Source organism: Rhinolophus sinicus, chromosome 8 (assembly GCF_057876585.1).
Source record: "Rhinolophus sinicus isolate RSI-liver-muscle chromosome 8, RSI-T2T, whole genome shotgun sequence".
NCBI classification, from domain to species: domain Eukaryota; kingdom Metazoa; phylum Chordata; class Mammalia; order Chiroptera; family Rhinolophidae; genus Rhinolophus; species Rhinolophus sinicus.
Genome location: NC_142508.1, coordinates 16,847,097 through 16,869,565, shown reverse-complemented (window position 1 = coordinate 16,869,565; position 22,469 = coordinate 16,847,097). Strand labels below are relative to the sequence as shown.

Genomic DNA, 22,469 nt, shown 5'->3' with positions numbered 1-22,469 from the left:
AAAGAAAGCACGCACCTTTTCCTCACAAGCTGCCTCTGTCTTTTTGTCCATGTGAATTGCTTTTTACATTGGGGGTCCTCGTAGCTTGTGAAATTTCAGTGTGAGTTGGAAGAATACCTATAACAACAGCAACAGCAAATCTGAGCTCAAGAAACACTGTGGGGAGGGCGTGAACTCTGGCGGGCCTACAAGGAACCCCTATACAAGGAAAAGGGAAAGAACCTAGAGAAAGGGGGACTGGGATACAGCGAATCAGAACACTGGAGCATTTGCCTCTGAAAGCTCCTTATAAAAGAAAAGTCAGGTTTCATATCTTGATCCCTTGAGAAACCTAATCTACCAGGGAACCTGCTCAGGAGGGGATCTTGCCTTAAGAGAACAAGTTTCTCTGTTTATTACTTTGTCTCTCACTCCCTCCTCTCTAATATTGCTGTGTATTGGACCTTTTCAGAAATGCCGGCACTGATGGCCTTGAGGAAGAGAGCGCAAGGAGAAAAACCTTTGGCTGGAGCCAAAATTGTGGGCTGCACACACATCACCGCTCAGACTGCTGTGAGTTTTTCCTGCCTCCACGTAAAAACAGTTAATAATAGTGACTCACTATTAAATGCTTGCAACATGCCAAGCACTAGCTTAAGAGCTTAGCAAGTATTCGTTCATTAATCCTCATTGTGGCCATGTAAAGCAGGTATTCCTGTTGCCAATTTCTAAACGAGGAAGTTGAGGCTCAGAGAGTTTAAGTAACGTGTCCAAGGTGATATAGCTAGGAAATCACAGCATCAAGATTTGAACGTCAATATAGCTGACTCCCAAGCTGATGCTTTCTCCACTGTGCTACACTGCTTCTCTCTGTCTTCCATCTCAGTGTTCTTTCTTCAAGGCAACTCTGTTAGGCTGCTTTCAGCTGCAAATAAGAGAAAACCTGATTCCACCTGGCTTATCCATAAAGGAATTTATTACACTACAAAACTAGCAGTCCAGAGGTCAGGTGCACTGCAGGTGCAAGCTCTGAGGGCTCCAGTGTCATCTGCCTGTGACGGTCTTGGAGCTGCCTCCTCTGTGCTTACTTCAGCCTCAGGCTGATCGCAAGATGGTCACAGCTCTTGCATCACAAACTGACATGAAGAGGGAGAAGCAGCATTTCTTCCTGTCTCCCAAGAGCAAGGAAACCTTTCTCAGAAGTCCTCCAGGACACTGCATCCTGTGTCGTTGAGCAGAACTGGGTCACATGCCCAGTCCTGACAGGGGGACTGGGATTACCGTGATGGGTTTAAACCAGTGATTCTTACCCCGATCAGATTCAATGTCCTCTTTTTATAAAGAGGTATTTTGCAAGGCCCCTGTATTATCTTGAAATGAAATTCAGATATAACATCGAGGTACATATAAGTTTAAAAAATCAACATAAAATTTTAACTGAAATATGAAGGAAGAATGAAAGGAAAATAATTGATAATAAAATAATGTGTATTTCAATATGGAAGTGCTTGGGTACAGGTATCATAGAAGAGTCAGGTATTTGTACTTACTCATAGCACTATTTGAATGAACGTGCTACAAATGTAGATTCATAGAAATGTGTCACTGTTTCAGAGTAGCATTGCCAAATTGTTTGGTTTTTCTAAAATTATAAACAACTTTTTGTAAGTTTTTGAATAACAACAACAAAAAGTATTGAGTTTTCTCTTGATTTACGCAGTTTCCATTCTTGGAAAAACTATTATTATTTTGTATTAAAACTACACAAACACTTTTTTGTTAATATGTAGAGTGGAATAAGGTTCTAAACTCAGATAATTATAAATAGGTTTCTCACTCACGTGAACTTTTTGTTGGAACTTTTGAAAATTGTACCAGATTTGGCACAGTTTCTTGTAAGACTGCCCTGCACTTTCAAAATGTCAAGATCTCTGGTCCAGCCCACTAAATGCCAGTAGCACTCTCTCCTCCTCCCCCCACCACACACAATTATTGTGACAATCAAAAATGCCCCACAGTTTTCCAGATTTCCTCTGTTGAGAACAACTGACTTAGAGTTATCGTCAAACACGTAATAGATATTGAGTTGCCAACTATAATGAAACCACTACAGGAAATTGGGAAAACAGTCTGGAATCCTATATAGGATTTATAAGATCCAGGTCATTTTTATGGCTAGATCAACTTCCAAAAGACCATCTCCTGAAGCACAACACTTATATGGCCACATTCCTTATTAGGAACAGCAGAGATTCCTCAAGACACAGACAGCTGCCCTAGCATCTTCACTACAAGACTTTTCTGGGTTACACGTTCTCTGAGGAAAAGCGTACTTTGGCAGCCCAAAATTAATATTAATTGAAAAGCTATCTCTTTTTGGAGCTACAGACTAATGAATTGAGGCAGAAACCCTCTTGGAAACTTTTTCGGGCTTCCCAAGTTGGGGACATGAGAGAGTACAATGTGGTGGCTTAAAATAGTAAGTGCTTCCGTACTGCCGCATGTTGCTAATTTATATCTAGGTTCTTTTTTATCCCTTGGATCACTGAACATTACCATCCTTCAAGGTTCCTTTCTATCTTTTTCTGGAGTAATCAAAATTGGAGTAATCAAAATTAGTTTGCCAATTTTAATATTATTTTAATGTTCCCTTCCTTTTTTTTTTTTACTTTTTCCTTTAAAAAAGTAATTACAAAGGAATTTTGCTTTGTTTTGTTTTTAATCTCCATTTTAGTTTTTTGATTACAAAAGTAGTTTAATTTTCATTTTACGATATTCAAACATTACCACAATCTATAATGTAGAAAGATAAATTCTCCTATAATCTCATGCTGCAGAAATAACTATCATAGTTGATAGTTTCCTGTCCATGTTTCTAATAGACTTGGATCTAATTATATTTTTAAGGTGTGTTTTCATAGTTTTAACCAGATTGCCTAGCTACTCCTTCTAAATGGTAATGATTTAAAGTCGGGTTCTAAGCTCTGTCTACCCACTCCTATCTGGGTTCACTCCTGATTGCCCTCATAGTCTTGATTCTACAGTTCTTTGAACAGTTTTTATATTCTTGGTGCCAATCACTTTTCTAGTTAATTTATATTGCTTTGGGGTAAGTCTCAGTATCATTTTTTTGTTTGACAAATTCAGGAATCCTAGTTATAGGAATTCAGGAATTCTTTAAGGTAAAAAATAAAACAGGAAAAAAAAATGGGATCAGACATTGAAAGGTAGCAGAGACCAGAAATTAAGAGATATAAGTAGTTCTGACTGTTAACTTACTATGTGGCCTTGGACATATTACATGAGGGCCTAGCTTATGTTAGTGGAGTTAGTTGCAAATTAAAAAAAATTAAAGCATATTTTTAATTAGAATTTTTATTTAGTATAGAAATATTAGCAAATGTAATTTTTTAAAAATGGAAATTACCAGTACCCAGAGTTAACCCCTGTCAGAAAATTTTAAAACAAGCTTTTTAACCAAAACTTTATCCTTGTTAAAATAGCTATTCAAGCAGTAGGATGGTACACTACCTTCTTAGAAAGAATCCTGTCTCCACCTTATATATTGAAATAAAAGTAAGTCAGGGTCAAATCAGTGGATTACATTTTTTTAAATAATTTTTTTTAATTTTTGAAATAAACACAAATTTACTAAAAAGTTTCAAGTATAGTATCGACAACTTTTTTTCTGAACCATTTAAGAATAAGTTGCCAACCTCATGCTCCTTCACCACACATACTTAGTGTGTGTTTTCTACAAACAGTACAGCTGTTCAAAATTAGGAAATTAACATTGATCCATTATTACCATCTAATCCTCAGACCCCATTTGAGTTTCACTAGTCCCAATAGTATTTTTTATAACAAAAGGATCCAGTCCATAGTTCTGTATCTCTTTTAATTGTCTTCTGTCTTTAGTATCCTTTAGTGCAAAATCATCAGTGTTTGACTTTCATGACCTTGACACTTTTGAAGACAATAGGCAAATTATTGTGTAGAATGTCCTCAATTCGGAATTTGCTGATGCTTACTCATTATTAGATTCAGGTTATGCATCTTTGGAAGGAAGCGATGCTCCATTTTTAAAAAATTTAATCTTATCAGGTGACACATGATTTTGATTTGTCCAATAACTGATATCATTTTGATCCCTTGATTGAGGTGGTGTCTGGAAGACTTTTCCATTTAAACGTTATTTTTCCACATTGTAATTAATAAGTATTTTGTGAGGTAGTAATATGAAATTGTGTAAATATCCCATTCTCCATCAAACTTTCGATCTATTCACTCATTTGTTTATTTGGGTGGAATCATTGTTTCCTATTTTATTTAATGGGTTATAACTCATTAGTATCATTATTTATTGTGATGCTCAAATTGTTCCAATTCTGGCCAGCGGGGAACCCCTTCAGTCTGGCTTCTGTAGCGTGTCTGTTGACATATCCCTTTCATTCTTTGAGCACTTCTTGCTTCTAGTATAAGATGATCCAAGCTGAGCTTGTACATTCCCTGTCCTAGCCCTGGAATCAGCCATTTCTCCAAGGAGCTCCCGTTTCTTTCAGCGGGTCATACTCTAGTGTGCTCTTTGCTACTGGAATGTCATTGTTCCTGGGTCCTCCTTCATTAATCTTGGGTACAATTGCTCATTAACGCTTCATATATTTCTTTTGGCTTGTTCTTCCCTTTCCTTTCAGGGCTCCAGTTACATGTGTGTTCGACCGTTGGATAATATCCCATAGATCTGGATGCTGTCTTCTGAGTTTTCTCCCCACTCTTTTTTCTTTCTGTAATTACTATTGACTTATCTTTAAGTTCACTGACTGTATCCTCAGATAATGCCCAGTCTGATGGTAAGTCTGATGAAAGCATTTTTCATCTCTGATATTTTAAAAAACTTTTTTTTTTCTGACACTTCTATTGATTTGTTTTTACCATTTCCATCACTCTGTTGAAATTCCCTATCTGTTCATGGATATTGTTCATCTTTCTCAGTAGACCCCTTAACATAAACATAATCATAGTAAATTTAAAGTTCTTGTCTGACCAAACATCTAACTCACCACAGATTCTGGTTTTCTTGAAGAATACTTTATTTCTTGACAATGGTTGTGGGTTTTTTCCCACTTTTTTCTATATAAAAATATTATATTGAACAGTAGTGTATTAGTTTCCATTATTGTCATGAATTGGCCAGATTTCGATTCTGTTGACGTGCATTATAGGCTTCAAATTCCTCTCCTCAGTGTTTTGGCTTCACCTTCAGCCTTCAGCTGCTTCTGCACGCGCTCGCCACAGGGGGGCTCTCTCTTCAAGGGCATGCACCACCGACCTGCCCCACTAGACTGGGCTGCTGGTTTCCTGGAGCTTGGCTTATAGTGAGGGTTGGCAACTGGGGTCCATGGAGCTTCTGGTCCAGCCTCAGTCTAGGCAGGGAAGGGCTCGTTTAGTGTTCTCACACCTGGAGCAGCCAAATTTTGCTCTGTGTCTGTGCTAGGTCTTGAGCAGGAGATCTTTTCCTGCCCCTCCTAGAGAGGTAGCTGGTCTTTACTTTGTATCAATGCAGGGTCCTAGGCCCAGGAGGGTTTCCTGCTACGCCCCCAGGAGCAGAGTTTTTGCTTCTGCCCTCCCCCCAAAGCAGTGGATCTTTGCCTGCTCCTCTACCTACAGCTTAGGCTTTTGCTTCCTATGAGAGAAGATTGTGGGGCCGTGCCCAGGTTTCATGCTTGTCTTTGAGACAGCCAGTCAGCTCCCTGCCCCCAGTTTTCCTTATGAGTACCTGGTGGAACCCCCTGGAAAAGAGCTTGTTATGTGAGTGCCAAGTCTCTTTGTGCCTGGGGCTGCTAGAAATTCCAAACTGACATGCTTTTTCGCACTCAGCCTCTACTACATTCATTACAATTGTAGCTCATTTTTTCTTACCCTCCTGTATGGCAGCCACTTCTTCCCGTGCTCTGCCAACAGTGAAAGAAACCATGTCTTCTCTTCGTCTTAAAAGGATTTGTCACTCTTTGGAATTCAGATCACTTGCTTGCTCTATGATCTCAGCTCTTTGATGGGCTCAAAAAAGTTATGGCTTTGTAGATCATCCGGCTTTTTCTTGTTGTTAGGGTAGGCGTTCTCTTACAGCTTTCTGTATCCGAAGACGAAGAAGAACTATATAAATTGGTGGTTTTAAACAAAATGTTTTGGCTCTGACATCCCTGGTTTAATTCTTACAAGGAAGCTCAATATGTTACACAGGTAAAAGTGTAAAGCTCAGCTGGAGCCTTCCCTTCATGCCCGCTTCCTACCCGTGTCCTCTTATCAAAATACGCAAGAGTTTCTATAGAGCACAGTTTGAAAAATCATTGGCCTCAGTTATTCTTGATGTACTTTCTCATTGTCAAATATATAAACTTAGTCTCCTTGACCAAGTGTTTGGCCCAGACTTGCTCATCTCCTGCTTTTTCTCGAATCTAGGTGCTTATGGAAACTCTGGGTGCTCTGGGGGCACAGTGCCGATGGGCTGCCTGCAACATCTATTCCACTCTCAATGAAGTGGCTGCTGCTCTAGCAGAAAACGGTAAGATCTTTGCTTGTTCTCTGCGTCTTTGGCTAAAGTAAGTCTCCAACAGGTTCCATTGTTTCAATATAAATCTTTAAGGAAGGTTGACATTAAAGGAGTTGTCTTGGAAGAAATGGATCCCTCTCTTGATGAGTTTGCTCTCTTTCTGGACTTCTCCTATTAAATATGACCTAAGTAACTGTTGTTTTACAGTAATAATTACCTTCTTACATCTAATATTCCATTATTAGTTAATTATTTTCCTTGACTTGTAAATATTAGAGCACCCGTGAACACCACTCTCAGGTAACATGGATTGAAAAGAAAATGCTTCAGGCACAGTTTTGTGGTCCTGCTGGTTTTTCAGACGTTTGCCCTGATTTAATGTTTGGTGTTTCTGCTTCAGCAGTAAATAGGATTTTACCTGGCAGATTAATATTTGATCACAGCTGTCACTGACACTTGAAGTTTTAAAAGCAATAGAGAAATTAGGACTTTGCCAGTTTTTTCGCTTCACTCTGGCAGCACAACGCAAATCAGGGCACCAAATAACTTGCTTCAGAGCTCTTGAGAAATGCTGAAAGTTCTCTAGTTGATGCATGTCTCTTTTTGCTAGCACTTTAAGCATTTCATTTGTTCTTTCGTTTACAAAAATTTTATTAATGCATAAAATATGTATAGAAAAGTACACAAATATTAAATATATAGCCCAATGAATTGTACATATACATTCATTTTTTTCAACAAATGCTTATTATACCTCCTATAACAACTATAAAGACAAATGAGACAATGACTTTGCCCTCAGAATCTTATATTGTGATTGAGGAGAAAAGACACATATATAGATAATGATAACACAAGGGCATAGATGATAAATGCCACCACAGATCATAAATCCACATTCAGCACCCAAATAAGGGGCTTATAAAAGTTCAGATTTCACGAGCGATCATTTCCAGCTGAGCTAATCAAACTTCCGTAGGAACATGACACTTCACTGGGCCATGAACTTAACAACATTTTAACAGATGGAGAAGAGTCTCAGGGTTTTCCTGATGAAGAGGATGGGATGACTAAAGCATAGAAGCAAGAAACATCAAAGTGTAATTGGGAAATGGTGAAAATTCCAGTTGGACTGGATGAAGAAGAACTTTTTTCTGGTTTCTTCTTTTTTTTGCTTTAATCATATGTTTAGTGTCCATCATCCTTTTGTCCCTTTTGTTTGTCCTCTTTGGTTTAGCAAGAGCAAAATGACCCCCAAAGACAAAGGAATGGATAAAGGGGCTGAAGACAGTACTAATGAGTGAAGAAAGTCAATCCAAGGAGTGCAGCAGAACAAGAGAGTTTGGAATTGGGGAAAACCAGCATCTTCTTGCCAAAATTTAGGCTCAGCCCTTTTTTTCAGCTTTAATGGTTTCTCTTTGTTCCTTTTTCTCAGGATTTCCTGTCTTTGCCTGGAAAGGAGAGTCAGAAGATGACTTTTGGTGGTGCATTGATAGATGTGTGAATGTGGAGGGCTGGCAGCCAAACATGGTGGGTTACATCTCTGCTAACATAATCCTGGGGGGGAGGGGGGGGAAATTGGCATAAGAAAGGGTTTCCCAACAGTAGAAAAGGAAATGCCTCCTTTTCCATCTGATGTACCTAGGCTTCCAGCAGAGCTACATGCTTATTCTCAGGGTACCCCCAAAATACTGACCTTTTTTATAGCCTCAAAGTGCTATAATTTTTAGTGCTGATCCTAGAAGCATTCGTATTCATCTGCAGCATTAAAATTCTGCTCAGGGTTCACAAATGGCTGGTTAAAAAATAAGATTAATGAGTTACCATCCCGTACCACTGCTCACCACCCCGCCCCCCAACAACAATAATCTAAACACACACACACACACACACACACACACACACACACACACACACACAGCTCTCCTGTAGTACTTAACTCTCTAGAATCATATGCTAAATTCATAGTAAACCTGAAGGAATTCCAAGTTCAAATTTCTTCTCTTTATTCATTCTCCACCTTAAGAAACTAGGCAAAATTTTGGGGGCTTTATAACTAGGCAAAATTTTGGGGTTTTTATTTTTGTTTCACTTTTTTAAAAGCTTAAGTTCTTGAAGGCTGATAGCGTATTAAATTCACAAAGAGAATCAAAAAGCTTGACAGAGTATCAGGCACTCCTACTTTGCGAACATTTCTGCATGTGAGTGAGAAGAGAAATTAGGGAATCAACTGCAAAAAGAATCCCTGAAGCTCTAGTCCAATTATTGCTTGCTGCTAAATAGTGCAGAGCGGGCCTCACCTGGTACACAGCAGAGAGAAGCAGCCTACCTTTCTGGATTCTGTGAGCCAGGTCACCTTGCACCGTGTGCTGGTTTGAGGAAGCTGGGTGAAAGCTTTCATATCCTGAAAGGGAGAGAGGAGTCGGCTATGAGTCAGCGAATTCCAGCCGAGCTTGAGTATAACAGTAACAGAAGGGAGGGTGACCGACAGGCTCTCAAGAGGGTATGTTAGGGGGTTTCTACTGGAAATATTAATTTTATGGTCATGAACATAGGGAGTACACGGGATTGCTCCCAGAGAGCTTTTATAGACTCTAGAGCCTGCTGGAACGGTTGAGGAAGAGTAACACGAGGATAAAAACACGTGGCACCCTCAGAAAATAGGACCCATATCTCTTTGGATCCTGTCAAGATCTAGTACTTTTCCTTGCTTTCCAACCTCAGGAAGATTCCCTGGTGGCAAGAATTTTCTGATTCAAGATTTACATGGTGAGCTCTATGGGCTACATTCATTCAATAAATATTAGGGGTGGCAACTACCTGTGTTACCTACCTTTGTTAAAGGCAGGAAAAAATGGGTGAGAATAGTGGGACTTAAGAAAGAGTTTCCAGTTGCTCAACCTTTTTGGTCTCTGACCTTTTGTGTGGCTAGGGAATCAGAGGCTACGAGGGAAAACCCCATGACGGATTCATCCACGCAGAAAGGGAGAGAGAAACTCAGAGAAGCCTTCCCATTTCTTAGGGCATCTGTTCTGAGGCTTTCTACTGGGAGAAAATAGAGGACAAACTTACAGTATGGAGCAAGTGTAAGAGTTTTCATGAGAGTCCTGCCTCCAATCCCTGCTCTCAGATTAGGTTTAGTTGAGTCTGAGAAAGTAGCTCAATAGCAAGAACAGAAGCAAAAAAGAGATCCGGTGGCAGACATGAGGTTGGGGATCTTGTGTACCCAGGGGTCCAGGATGGCATTTTCGGCACCTGCGGGATAGTTGATAATTGGCAGGACTGCAAAATGGGTGCATGCCAGTAGAGGGCAGCTCACTTCTGTGGGACTTCCCGAGAGGATGGGTCTAACAATTTGGAAAGTCCTGCCAAGCATTTCTGACAGCCAAGTGAAGGGCTGAAGTGCCATGGCCTACTGCCTAATAGTATCCTCAGCTGGTCTTTCTTTACCTTATTTATAATTCACAGACTTTCCTCTGCGGGTGAAAGCTCCAGTGGGCACAGCATGGCGTTTGTCTTTAATCACAACCTGAAATACCTTGATGCACAGAAGCATGCATGCAGACCTGCGTGCTGCACCATTCCCTAGTTATTGTTCATTTGTGTGTTGAGTGTGAGTTAACTTGGTGTATTAAGTGTAGGCAAAACCCTACAGTGCTGCCTGGTATTTTGGGTAGGACGGTGCCTATACCTTGGGAGAAGTGAAAAAGGAATGAATACAGTTCCATAAACCAACGTTCTGGGAAGGAAATGTATTATCTGGTTTTATTTAAACTAAGCTTTGATTGATTATGTTTAAGGTCCTGAATTTAACCAATAGAAATATGCTAATTTCAAATTGAGGCTTTCTGAATATCTACAGTGTATACTCAAGAAGTAGTGGTCTAGATAACCATTTAAGTTATTGGTCCCTAAGAAAATCCTCATTGCATTGCTGTGTACTTTGATCAAGTAGGTGTGTCATGTGGGATGACATTTGGCTGTGAGAATTACAATTGGTCTTTCACCCCTCATCGTCTTTGACTTCAGTATAATGACTGTTTGGTCATTATACTGGCTTCAAGTTACTTTTCATAACCATATGAGAAATTTGAAATATCTGTAAATTGACAATCATTGGGATGTAAGACCCAGAGAAGTGCTGGAAGCTTTGAGCCTTCAGCAAAATGAATGACATTATTGATGCTTATTATTGCAGATCTTGGATGATGGAGGGGATCTTACTCATTGGATTTATAAGAAGTATCCCAACATGTTTAAGAAAATCAAGGGCATAGTGGAAGAGAGTGTTACTGGAGTCCACAGGTAAGGTTTGGCCTAGGCATACCTGGTTTTATGCAGCGTAGACATATACCTTGTAATCACATACCTATAGAATACATTGTGTTCAAAATTGGAACTTACTGTAACGTGATGAGATCTGAGTCCGCAGATTTGTTTTCTTTAATTAACACAAATAATAAACCTAAAATAGTGAGGTGGGAAGGGTAGGGAAACAAGTACGGTCCTAATGTTTTCTAGTCATTGTAATGCAATGACTGCTTGTCCCTTTTTGGACAAATTCATTTATTCAACAGATATTTATTGAACTTCTGCAGTGAACCAGGAACAGCTCTAAGAACTGTGCTAGGGTTCTAGACAAAATCCTGAGCCCTCATCGCACTTACATTCGTATTCAGAGAGCAAGGATTTAGGGTTCTGTTTCTCAAATGAGCAACAATTCCCTGAGTAAAATTGAAATCATTTCTGTTTGCTATTATTCACTCAGAAAGAACTGAAAGTATGAAATAAAAGTTTTAGGGAAGTAAATTCTTAATATGTCATCATCACTGCTTCGGTATTCTGTGACCTTTTTGAATATGCAAAACTATAGGCTGTACCATATCTTCAGACTCTTAGAAAGGGTCGAATTTTGAATAAAACTCCTGGTTCTGGCTTTCAGTTGACTCAATTAAAAAAAAAAACTCCTATATGTTCATATACATATTTATAGGTATGTGTACTGAGATGATAAAATTGAGACTGTTTGAAAGTTAAAATTGTTACATTGGAGTAGTGGGATTAAAATAGTACTTAAAGTTATTCTTTTTGTAATTAAAAAGGGAAATAAAATTAATAAGCAATTTAAATTTTTACAGTTTAATCATTACAATTTAGAGGTGGGTCACATGCCTTTTGACTAAGATCTTTATTCTGAGCTGCATAAAGGCTTTAGAAAAATATTGTTTATTTCTCCATATACACCTAATAGGATCAACTCGTCATGCCTCATGCTCTCATGCTTATCCAATCAACATATTTCTGGAATTTGATATAAAATTGATGATAGATTGCAGTATCTCATTGTTTTATGTTCTTCTTGACTTGCCTCATTCTCAGGCTGTACCAGCTATCCAAAGCTGGGAAACTGTGTGTCCCAGCCATGAATGTCAATGACTCAGTCACCAAACAGAAATTTGACAACCTCTACTGTTGCCGTGAATCAATCCTCGATGGGTAATTTTTTATTATTTTTGATGTGAACTTGAGCTGTTGAATTGAAGTTCTAAGTGTTTTCGTTCTGGTTATTTCTGGAAATGATTCATGTAGTACCTCTGGGTCTATTACCACATCATACTCAAGATTTTGTAACCCAGAGCTGCCTTTGTTATCACCATTACAAGTAAATCTATTTTACTTAGAAAAATCAGACTAGCCCTATCTATTGGTGGCAGAGTTTTTATTTGATGACCCTAACAGGCCTGAGACTAACTAAAGTAATTATAATGTGTAAGCATCTTTGATGGTTTGGGAAAAGGTTCCAACTATCACATACTTCTCTGGCCATCTGGAAAGTTGTGGTGAACCAAGAGTCAATTCCCAGGGCGTTTCTAGTTTTCCAAATCTGTTAGGACTGTACATCTTGACAAACTCTACTTAGATATATACCAACCACTCTGTTTCTATACTTGTGTCCCAACATTCCTTCGTTCTTGCTAGGAAGACTCAGTAATTCCCCATCTGAAACCATTAATTTGGTTTTCATCATATATAGGCTAATGGGAACGTGAAGAAAGGGGCTGTGGGCCACATTACTAACCGTTCTGGACCCCAGGCAGTTTGCGACACCGCAGGCATTGGAGCCAGCAGGACCTTGGTTTGACTACTGGCTCTGTCATTTATTAACTATCGGGCCTTGGACTAGTTATTTAACCCTCTGTGCCTATTTCCTCATCTGTAAAATGGTGGTAGTAAGACCTACCTCATAGAGTTACTGTGAGAATTAAATGAAATAAGGTATGAATCCTGGTAGTCTATGTTAGTTCCCTTGCCCTTTTTCTAGAACCCTGTACAGTAAGTCCTAAGATGGTGTTAGATCTCAGGGGAAGCTTTTTGCCTTGAATTCTTTTTGTTTTTTGGGGGGAGGTGGGGGGAATGGAGTATCCAATGCAAATTCAAACTTTTGTTAATTATTACTCCTTTGAGTCAATAGTATTATCAGATGGATTGGACATTTGAATGAATTCTCAATCCATCAGTCTTTTTATAGACTGTCCCTAGTTCTGGCCACATGTGTTATTGTGATGAAAATAGCCTTGTGCCCAATAAAATCAATAATTATCTGGGTATATAGTCATTAAAATAGTTACTCATCCACAACTAAATATCTTATTGATTTTTCAAGTCTCAAATCTATGAGCCTAAAATCTGCCTATACTGGTTCAGTAAAAGATACATAAAGGTACCTATACTAGTTCATAAAAATGGACAAAGTCCCTCCTAAGCAGTGTCTACCCTGTCGGTAAGAAAGATTCTTTAATATCAGAAAGGTATGAAAGTGAGAGTAAGATGCAAGCAGTGGAACAGAAATTAAGGTTAATGAAGAAACAGGAAAACAACTATCTACCAGATACCTGCTGAGTAGTAAGAGTTCATTGGCACCTTCAGATGGTGAGAAACTTTCCAGTTGGTTCACAGGCAGTTGTTCCTCTCAGAGGAGTTGAGAGCAGTAGAACTTAAAGAGGCAAAGTGTGCTCCAGGGAAGGTTGCAATGGAAAGGAGGACGTTCAGGCCAATAGTGAGTTCATATGAGGAAAGGAGTAGTGATTGATTTTCTGTAGTTCTCAGCTGGTTACACACTGCACCACAGCTGGGAGGGAATGGCCCCGCTGACTGCTGGAGGACACTTCTGTAATTGGTCTGCAATGCCAAAAAGCAGTGTAAGTGTAGTGTAGCCTTCTGGAGACTGAGGTTCCACTTGGTAGGAAGAAGAAGGATATCTCAAGTAGGATTTTCAGATTATCAAATAGATCATATTTCAGGAACTCTTCTAGAAGTTCCTGGGGCTAGAAGAATTAGAAGTCAGAGACTTGACATGACTCTTACACACCACCAGACAGCTTACCCCCATCCCTCCCAAAAAGTCCTTCGTTGACTGTGGTCTTCTCTATCCTTCATCCTCGAACTTTGTGGCAGATCTACATCCCTAAGATCACAGGGAAATCACTACCTAACTGGAATCCATCCAGGTGTGTCAGCCTATCATTTTCAAGGTAGCAGGGTTGATGAAGTTTCCTTTCCACCACACAGGAAAGACTGTCGTCAGGAAAGACGACAAATAGTAGTTTGGAAGAGAGGCAGAAAGGCTTGAGGGTAGTCAAAGCAGAGGCAGCTCAGAAATTGGATCTATTGATTTTCCTTGCTGTGTTAGCCGTTCCAGGACAATTGTCCTAAGCCGTGACTTTAGAGGATGGTTGTAGCCCAGCCAGACTTACTCCCTTCACTCAACAGGAATTGCCTCTGCACTTAATTGATATTTATTGAGTTTCATTTGGGTTTATGGAGTTACACTATTTCCTCTTGAGTGGAGTTGTCAAATCATTAAAAAGATAGGATTCCTACTCTGCCTTTGGGGTATTTATGGACTCTTTAACAGGAAAGGTTAACAGATAAGTGAGTAGAAAGACCCACAAATATTTGTAGAAACTGTCTATCAGAATAGGCTGGTTTTAGTTGAAAACTTTCTTCTGCTTAGCCAGGGATTCCTAGACAAGGGAAACTGTCTGAACCTATAGAGAAACCAGAAACTTCTACAAGTTCTTCAAGGAGACCCTGAAAACAGTGAGGACCTTTATTCTAGTATCATAGAGAATCAGAGATAAAGAAGTAGAACGTGTCTGAGAAGGCATCTGCCCCAGAAAACTCACTATCTCATACTCAGTGTTGGCATGCTTCAAAGCTCGTCTCCATCTTGGTGCTCATCACCCTCCCTGTTGAATTAACATGGCATCTGGTTGCCACGCGGATACTACTAAGTGTAATACTCATTTATCACTGTTGTATTTTATGTGTAATTCAATTAGCTAGACTGTTTCCATTAAGCCAGAGATTGTCACCTCCTAAATAAAAATTACATGATATTTATTTTCTTCTCTATATCTTTTATGTCCAAATATTATCTATTTCAAATGTTATATAATAAATATGTATTGCTTTTAGGTTGAAAAGTTACTTTGTAGTCTATAGCTTCTTTCCTTCTGTACCACTCCCAAGCCAAGCGGTAGAAAAGAAATAGACTCAAATGTAGATGGAATTGATTGGATAACATGGAATGAGAAAATACATATTTTATTAAACCTTCCTTTCTAGGTATTAAATGTATTAGCTAAGATAGAAACCAGGTTTTCTTTCAAAATGTGGGGCGGCGGGGAGAACCCAAACATGAAAACAAAGGGACCCAGTCTAATCTCAAGGGAGAAACGAGATTTTTCTGATTTAATGTTTTTTTCTCCTAGACTTAAAAGGACAACAGACATGATGTTTGGTGGAAAGCAGGTGGTGGTCTGTGGCTATGGAGAGGTAAGGTTTAACCTGTCAGTTGTTAGGTGTTTAAAATGTATTTTGTTGAAATAAAGTAGAATTTTTTTATTTGTGTGGACATAAGAATACATTCATTTACTGCTTTGGTCAGGAAAAAGTAACGTTAGAGACCCTCTGGTTAGAGTACAGCCTTTCTTTTTCCCTTTGCATTTTTGCCATTTGTTCTTAAGCTGATTTTCTGACTGTTCCCGTGGACTGTTTGTGAATTCTTTTAGCTTGTGTTTTGATTATAAATCGTGAGTGTGGGTGTCCTTATGCTCATGCGTGTGCTAAGTAGGGGCTAGGAGTTTATCGACTGCATTCATGTATTTGTTTTTCTTCTTTTTCCCTAAGCACGAATCAATTCAGTGAAATTCCTTTTGGGGGCGGAAACGGGGGGGTACACATTACCAGAAGATGTGAGAAACTGTTTTCTCATTGACCTTCCTTATTGCGTGTACGTTCTCCCCTCTTCAGGTGGGGAAGGGGTGCTGCGCTGCCTTAAAAGCCATGGGCTCCATTGTATATGTAACCGAGATTGACCCCATCTGTGCTCTTCAAGCCTGGTAAGATGCGAATGCAGACTCGCTTCTTCTCCTACACAGCCACCTAACGTGCGATCTTGTAGCTGCCTCCAAAGAATGTCACGGTTAATACCACGTTTGAACTTAGAGGGGCCCAGATCCTAAGAGAGGCTGCCGTTAACTGTAAGCGCCTGTCTTTCGAGGACGAAGGAGCTCTGCTCGGAGAGAGCAGAGACTATCAGAGAGGCTAAAAGGTAGCATTCCTGCGGAAGCCTCCCCTTACCTTCTCCATGTGAAATCCTTCTCCCTGTGAAAACAATGATCACAAAAGAAATAGCTGGTACCAGATCCTTCCTGATGGGATGCACTGAAAAGAGCACTTCTGTAATATTCCTTCCCAAAATGTATATCCTAAATCTAATCAGGGGGACACATCAGACAAATCCAAATTAAAGGTAAAATCTGCTAACCCTGAGGGAAGGGTATACGGGAGTTGTTTTGTAGTATTCTTGTAATTCTTAAGTTTGAAATGATTCCAAAATTAAGTGTTAAAAAAAAAGAATAGTCCCTTTCCCATCTGTAAAATGTGAGTAATCTTACCTACCTCAAAGAGTTGTGAAAGTGCTATATGATTATATGTTATATAATAAATACATAATTATATAAAGTACAGAGCTGCTGTCACATAATAAATTCTCACTAAGCAGTAGCTATTATATTATTAAAATTGTCTCTTGCCATCCACAGCAGGATGGAAAAATCACTGTCCCTATAAACTACTGCTATGCCCTAGTGTCTGTAGCGCGGATAGCCCACCTAATTTTTACCATTAACAGAGGAAGGTTCCCAGGATCAGATGAGGCATGGCATAAAGATTTGACTAATCATTTTCCCCTACCCTACCACTCCTCACACATCCCAGCCATAACCCCACAGGTTTCCCCAGCAGAGTCGCTGGCTTTCTCTGGGTCGGGCTCTAGCACACTATGGGAACTGTCACCATTCTAGTACCTTAAGGGTTCCTTAGAGAAACCTGAACATGCTTTAATACTGATTGAGATACTAACTCAAATTATAGACATGAACTGATCACTTACTGTATATTAGGTACTGTGCTGAGGATGAATGAGATGAATAGATGAATGAGACAGGCCCCTGCTTGTAGACGCACACAGACAAATAACCATTGTGCAGTGTAGTAGGTGCTGTGTTGGAGGTGAATGCCGCATGCACGTAGGAGAATAAAGGAGAACCATCTAACTAAAGAGCAAGGGGCAGGGTCAAAAGAGGTGTCAATAGAGCTGAGTCTTCAAACTTGTGTAAGTGATTTCTTGGAAGTTTGGAAGTAAATTCCAGGTACCGGAAATATGTGCTTAGTCACCGAGGAAGGAGAGAGCACAGCATATTTAAGAAGTTCGAAGTAGTTTAATGTAGCTGGCCAGTAGGATAAATTTGGGGGCGTGGTAATGTCTGAGGTAGGAATCATATGTCTAATATAATCATACCTCAGTATAAGTATTTGGGGCTGATCCTGAGGTCAGGCAATCTCACTGAGGTATTTCAAGCAAGCAAGGAAGTGACACGATCCAAATTGCATTTAGGGAAATCAGTCTGCAAAATGAATTAGAGAGACGTAAACCTAGAGACAATGAGATTGATTCAGATGCTACTGTAATAATCTAAGAAGAAAGAATAAGACCCGCACATAAGCAAGGCCTGCACATGTGGAAAGGAGGGGACAGATTTAAGAGACAGCGTCAATTAGGGAGAGGCAGTCGGCTAGGACATTCTAGTTTATTTGGCTTATACAAGTGGGTGAACAGTAATGCTGTTGATCAAGACAGAAAATGTCGGAGAAGAAATAGATAGGGTCGGGGGTGCGAAGAAGGTAGTGAGTTTCTTTTTAAACACAGTAAGTTTGAGATCCTTGTGGGACATCGAGGAGGAGCTAGCCAGGAGATAATTTGATCCATGGCTCTGAAGCTTTGGAGAGATGTAAGCTAAAGATACAGATGTGAAGTTCAACCACCTGATGAGACAGGCAAAGAGTTAACAGGAGCGAGCTCGTGAGCTAGGAGGAACGAGCTTAAGCATTAACCTCTTGGCTCTGAACCCCTGGCTAGACTGCACCTGCGGCTGACAAGCACCTTACATCCATCATAGGTAGGAACAGAACGGTTCCCATTGCAATAGTAACCCCCTGCAAGCTGACATTCATCTTAGATGGAAACAGGACAGTTCCCAGGAGAAGACAATTGTACCAGCAGCCCCCCTGCAAGCTGACAAGCACACTACATCCTGCATGGAAAAACTGTAAAACCCCAGCTAAACAGAAACCCGTAGCAGCTGTCCCTATCGGACTCTGCCCTGGCAAACTCCTTTTGCCAGTATTTCTCTTCCAAACAGAACTATCTCTCTCTCCGTCTCTGTCTGACTTTCAGTAAACCTTTTCTTGCTCTCTCACTTTGTAGGGTCTCGTGAATTATTGCACATTCTGTGAATGACGAGGGGTTAATTCTACATCAGGACACCACCTACGAGTGGTCATTGGCAGTCAAGGAAAAGATGTGGATAAGTGCTAAAAGAACAGAGAAAAAGATTCCCTACAGAATACCAGCATTTAAAGATTGACTGAGAGGGGTGGCCGGTTAGCTCAGTTAGCTCAGTTGGTTAGAGCGTGGTGCTGGTAGCACCAAGGCTGCCCATTCGATCCCCGCATGGGCCACTGTGAGTGGTGCCCTCCTTAAAAAAAAAAAATAATAATAATAATATATACACACACACACACACACACACACACATATACACACACACACACACATATATATATATATGAAAACCAGGAGAAAACAGTATCATAGACTCATAGACTCCAAGGAGTATAGAGTTTTAAGAAGGCAGCTGATGTGTAATGTAGCAGAGGAAATCAAGTAATATAAGAGTCTGAGGAAAACTATTTCTGCATTCAGGAGATTATTGATGATTTTGGGGAGAGTAGTTTCAAGGGGGAGTAGGTTCAGTGATTAAATGGTACTTTCTAGAAACTTGATTGGGACATCTCGTTGTTAATCCTGTCTCCCTATTATCAGGAAGAATCAGGTTCCAGTGATGTGAAAGAGCCTTTTATTTCCGTCCTGTATAAACTAAGGAAATAGTTTGAATTCTTCACTGCTATATCAAGACGTGACAGTGTAGGTACCAAAAGAACTTGGTAGTAGCTTTTGAGGTGCTGTGGCAAAAGGCTCCCCAGCTGTCTCTTTAGGTTAATTATTATGCTTTATTTCTACAGCATGGATGGATTTCGACTGGTGAAATTAAATGAGGTCATCCGACAAGTGGATATTGTTATTACCTGTACAGGTATGATTATGACATACAAAATGGGGTGGCACTTGGGAATGCTTTCATGGAACAAGTGAAAAAATGACTTGGGGAAATGTTCAGAACGAAACCAAAGTCCAAAAGCCAAAAGTAGTAGTCCACAAAACCAGTCAATCTTTCACAGTCTTCCTGCCTCTTTAGAGCTCTGACCAAAAGTGTACACTAGGTCATCCCTAGAGGAAAGTTTCTCCCCATCCCTTTGTTCTATATCTCCATCCATCCTCAGCTACCTAGAAGATGGCTATAGATGAATTTTATTTGGGAAGCCAGATCTTACATTTGCACATTTGATATTTTTGTCTTACCTCCAAAAGTGATGGATATTTCTTGCTAGTCCCTGTAATTAAAGCCAGGCTAGAGAAAAATTGTTCATAGTTAGAAAAAGCGGGGAAGGTAGCTGTGTTAATTCCCAAAGAGGTAGATTTTGTGTTTTAGAGAGGAATATGCAGAAATAGCTAGTTTCTTGGACTGAGCTTTTATCTTTATGGGAGAACTATGAAGTGTTGGAACATTGGTTTTCTTTTATATTGTATTTGAGAGGAACAAAATCAGAATATTTAAGAATAGAAATATATTTGCATCTTCAGGGAGAGCTGGGGGCAGAGAGGAGGGACCATAAGGAACTGTTCTTTCTTCACATCAATCCCATCAATGTCTTTTTTAAAATAGCTTTATTGAGATGTAATTCAATACCATAGATTTTACCCACTTAAGTGTACAATTCAGTGTTTTACAGCAAATTCATAGGGTCATACAACCATCGCCACAAGCTAATTTTTTTATTGAGCTATAACACACAAATCATAAAAGTCACCCTTTTAAAGTATACTGTTCAGTGATTTTTTTAGGAAAGTTGTGCAACATCCCATCTTCTAATTACAGAACATTTTCATCACCCCAAAAAGAAACCCCATATTATTAGCAGTCACTCTTCATTCTGCCCTTCACCTTCCCCCAGCCCTCGGCAACCATTAATCTATCTGTCTGTATCGATTTGCCTGTTCTAGACATTTCATGTAAATGGAATCATACAGTATGTTGTCTTTTGTGACTGGTTTTCTTTTACTCAGCATAGTGTCAGGATTCATCCATGTCATGGCATGTATCAGTATTTCATTCCTTTTTATTGTTAAGTAATATTCCCTTTTAAGGATTTACCACATTTTATTTTTCCATTCGTCAGTTGATGGACACTTGAGTTGTTTTCACTTTTAAGCTATTGAGCATAACACTGCTATGAACATTATGTGCAAGTTTTTTCATGAACATGTTTTCAGTTCTCTTGGGTATATACTTATGAGTGAATTGCTGAACCATATGGTGGCTGTACTGTTAACGTTTTGAGGAACTGCCAAACTTGTCCACAGTGACTGTACCATTTTACAATCCCACCCGCAGTGCATGAGGATTGCAGTTTCTCCACATCCTAGCCAATATTTGTTGTTGTCTGTCTTTTTGATTATAGCTATTCTAGTACGTGTGAAGTGGTATCTCATTGTGGTTTTGATTTGCATTTCCCTAATAACTAATGACATTGAGCATCTTTTCATGTGCCTATTGGCACATCTTCTTTTGAGAAATGTCTATTCAGATCCTTTGCTCATTTTTAAATTGGACTGTCATTTTATTATTGAGTTGTCTAAGAGTTATTTAAGAATTTTGTGTACAAGCCCTTAGCTGTTACATGATTTGCAAATAAATATTTGTCCTGTTCTGTGGGTTGTCTTTTCACTTCCTTAGTGGTATCATTTGCAGCACAAAAAATTTATGATTTTGATGTAGTTCAGTTTATTTTTTCCTTTGGTTGCTTGTGCTTTAGATGTTATATCTAAGAAACCATTGCCTAACCCAAGGTCACAAAGATTTATTCCCATGTTCTGCTAAGAGTTGTATAATTTTAGGTCTTGTATTTAGGTCTCTGATCCATTTCAAGTTAAATTTTACATGCAGCGTGAGGTATGGGTCCAACTTCATTCCTCTTCGTGTGCCTATCTCCTCTGTTTTTAAGGTAACAAGAATGTGGTGACCAGAGAGCACTTGGACCGTATGAAGAATAGCTGCATCGTTTGTAACATGGGACATTCCAACACAGAGATTGATGTGGTAAGATCAAGCGACTCATCATTGGGGACTTTTTTTTCCTCCTTGCCAAGAAACAAACTGGAAGAGGAAAGAACAGGGTCACCAACCATCCTAAACATGACTGTCCTGGCAGAGCTGTCTACAGTCTGGTCACTTACTAGCCCCATGACCTGTGCTTGTGGATAATATAAAGCTTCTTTGTCTCAACTTAATTTTATTTCAAATGATTGTTTGCTTCCACTCAAGCTTCGTGCCTATTTACACTATAGGCCATTTTATCTTTACATTTAGGATTGAGAGCTGGGTAAATTTAAAACTACAAAAGGATACAATAAATGAGTCAGTGTGGTAGTCAGTATTTGGGGAATGTTTAATTTTACCATGAAGGTGAGATAGGTAGATTGGTCCAAAGAAATCAGTCAAGGGAGAGAAATCTGTGGATTAGGATGAGAATGTTGCTTAAGATTTGCTGTGTCTGTCAAATGCTGTGGTTTCTCTTTTTTCTCTCTTTCATTGGGCCAAGTCTCCCCTTAACTATTTTCCAAACTATAGTAAGTTTGGAAAATACTGTAGGTGTCACAATGAACTCAGTAGTACGTGTGCCTCATGTTCCTCAAACCTGGAAACTGTCATTTTGTATGTCTAATTTGATTGCATTCACCCTAAAACTTTCCAATCCAGCATAACACTTGGTCATACTAAGTTGCCCAAGTAATAGTTAGTAGAAGTATTATTTATTTCTTTTCAGACTTCCCAAAATATCTCTCAGTGTGACTTTCACTCTGGTTTTTAATTTTTATGGCATTTTTATGGCACAACTGTATTTCCCTCTGGGTAAATGGCTCAAGCAAAGCACGCTTTCATCTCCACTGAGGGCTGCTCTGATTGAGCCTCGGCATTGCCAGGTAAGGATCAGCTGATATATTGAGAGCCTGTTGGATAATATCTATTTGAAATGGTTTCTCATCTATTTTAAATGGTTTCTCTTTTTAACTCTGTGCTCTATTCTTCTATTTATAAAAATAGCTGGACAAACAACCTACCAAAGCCTTTTTCTACCCTTGATGTGTTTGAGTGGCATGGCTCCATTATATAAAATACCATGTCTTACCGTG

General features: G+C 39.4%; 1 protein-coding gene and 1 long non-coding RNA gene across 8 annotated transcripts in view; one reads left to right on the top strand and one right to left on the bottom strand.

Moving 5' to 3' along the window:
- Window positions 1-22,469, top strand: part of AHCYL2 (adenosylhomocysteinase like 2) — a 136,446-nt gene that overhangs the window by 100,670 nt on the left and 13,307 nt on the right. For all 6 annotated transcript variants that reach the window (XM_019751447.3, XM_019751438.3, XM_019751477.3 and 3 more), the window contains exons 4-12: window positions 452-552; window positions 6,439-6,541; window positions 7,965-8,059; window positions 10,728-10,834; window positions 11,909-12,025; window positions 15,304-15,367; window positions 15,845-15,933; window positions 19,181-19,251; window positions 21,281-21,375. In XM_019751447.3, the coding sequence (XP_019607006.2) occupies window positions 452-552; window positions 6,439-6,541; window positions 7,965-8,059; window positions 10,728-10,834; window positions 11,909-12,025; window positions 15,304-15,367; window positions 15,845-15,933; window positions 19,181-19,251; window positions 21,281-21,375 (842 nt within the window). The remainder of the gene's footprint in view (window positions 1-451; window positions 553-6,438; window positions 6,542-7,964; window positions 8,060-10,727; window positions 10,835-11,908; window positions 12,026-15,303; window positions 15,368-15,844; window positions 15,934-19,180; window positions 19,252-21,280; window positions 21,376-22,469) is intronic.
- Window positions 16-13,888, bottom strand: LOC109458107 (uncharacterized). Of its 2 annotated transcripts, none has more exons than XR_012490443.2 (4): window positions 13,423-13,888; window positions 8,830-8,933; window positions 8,226-8,324; window positions 16-117 (listed from the first exon to the last, which is right to left on the bottom strand). It is a non-coding gene; the product is annotated as an uncharacterized LOC109458107 (long non-coding RNA). The 2 variants fall into 2 exon arrangements; XR_012490441.2 differs by having other exon boundaries at window positions 8,859-8,933.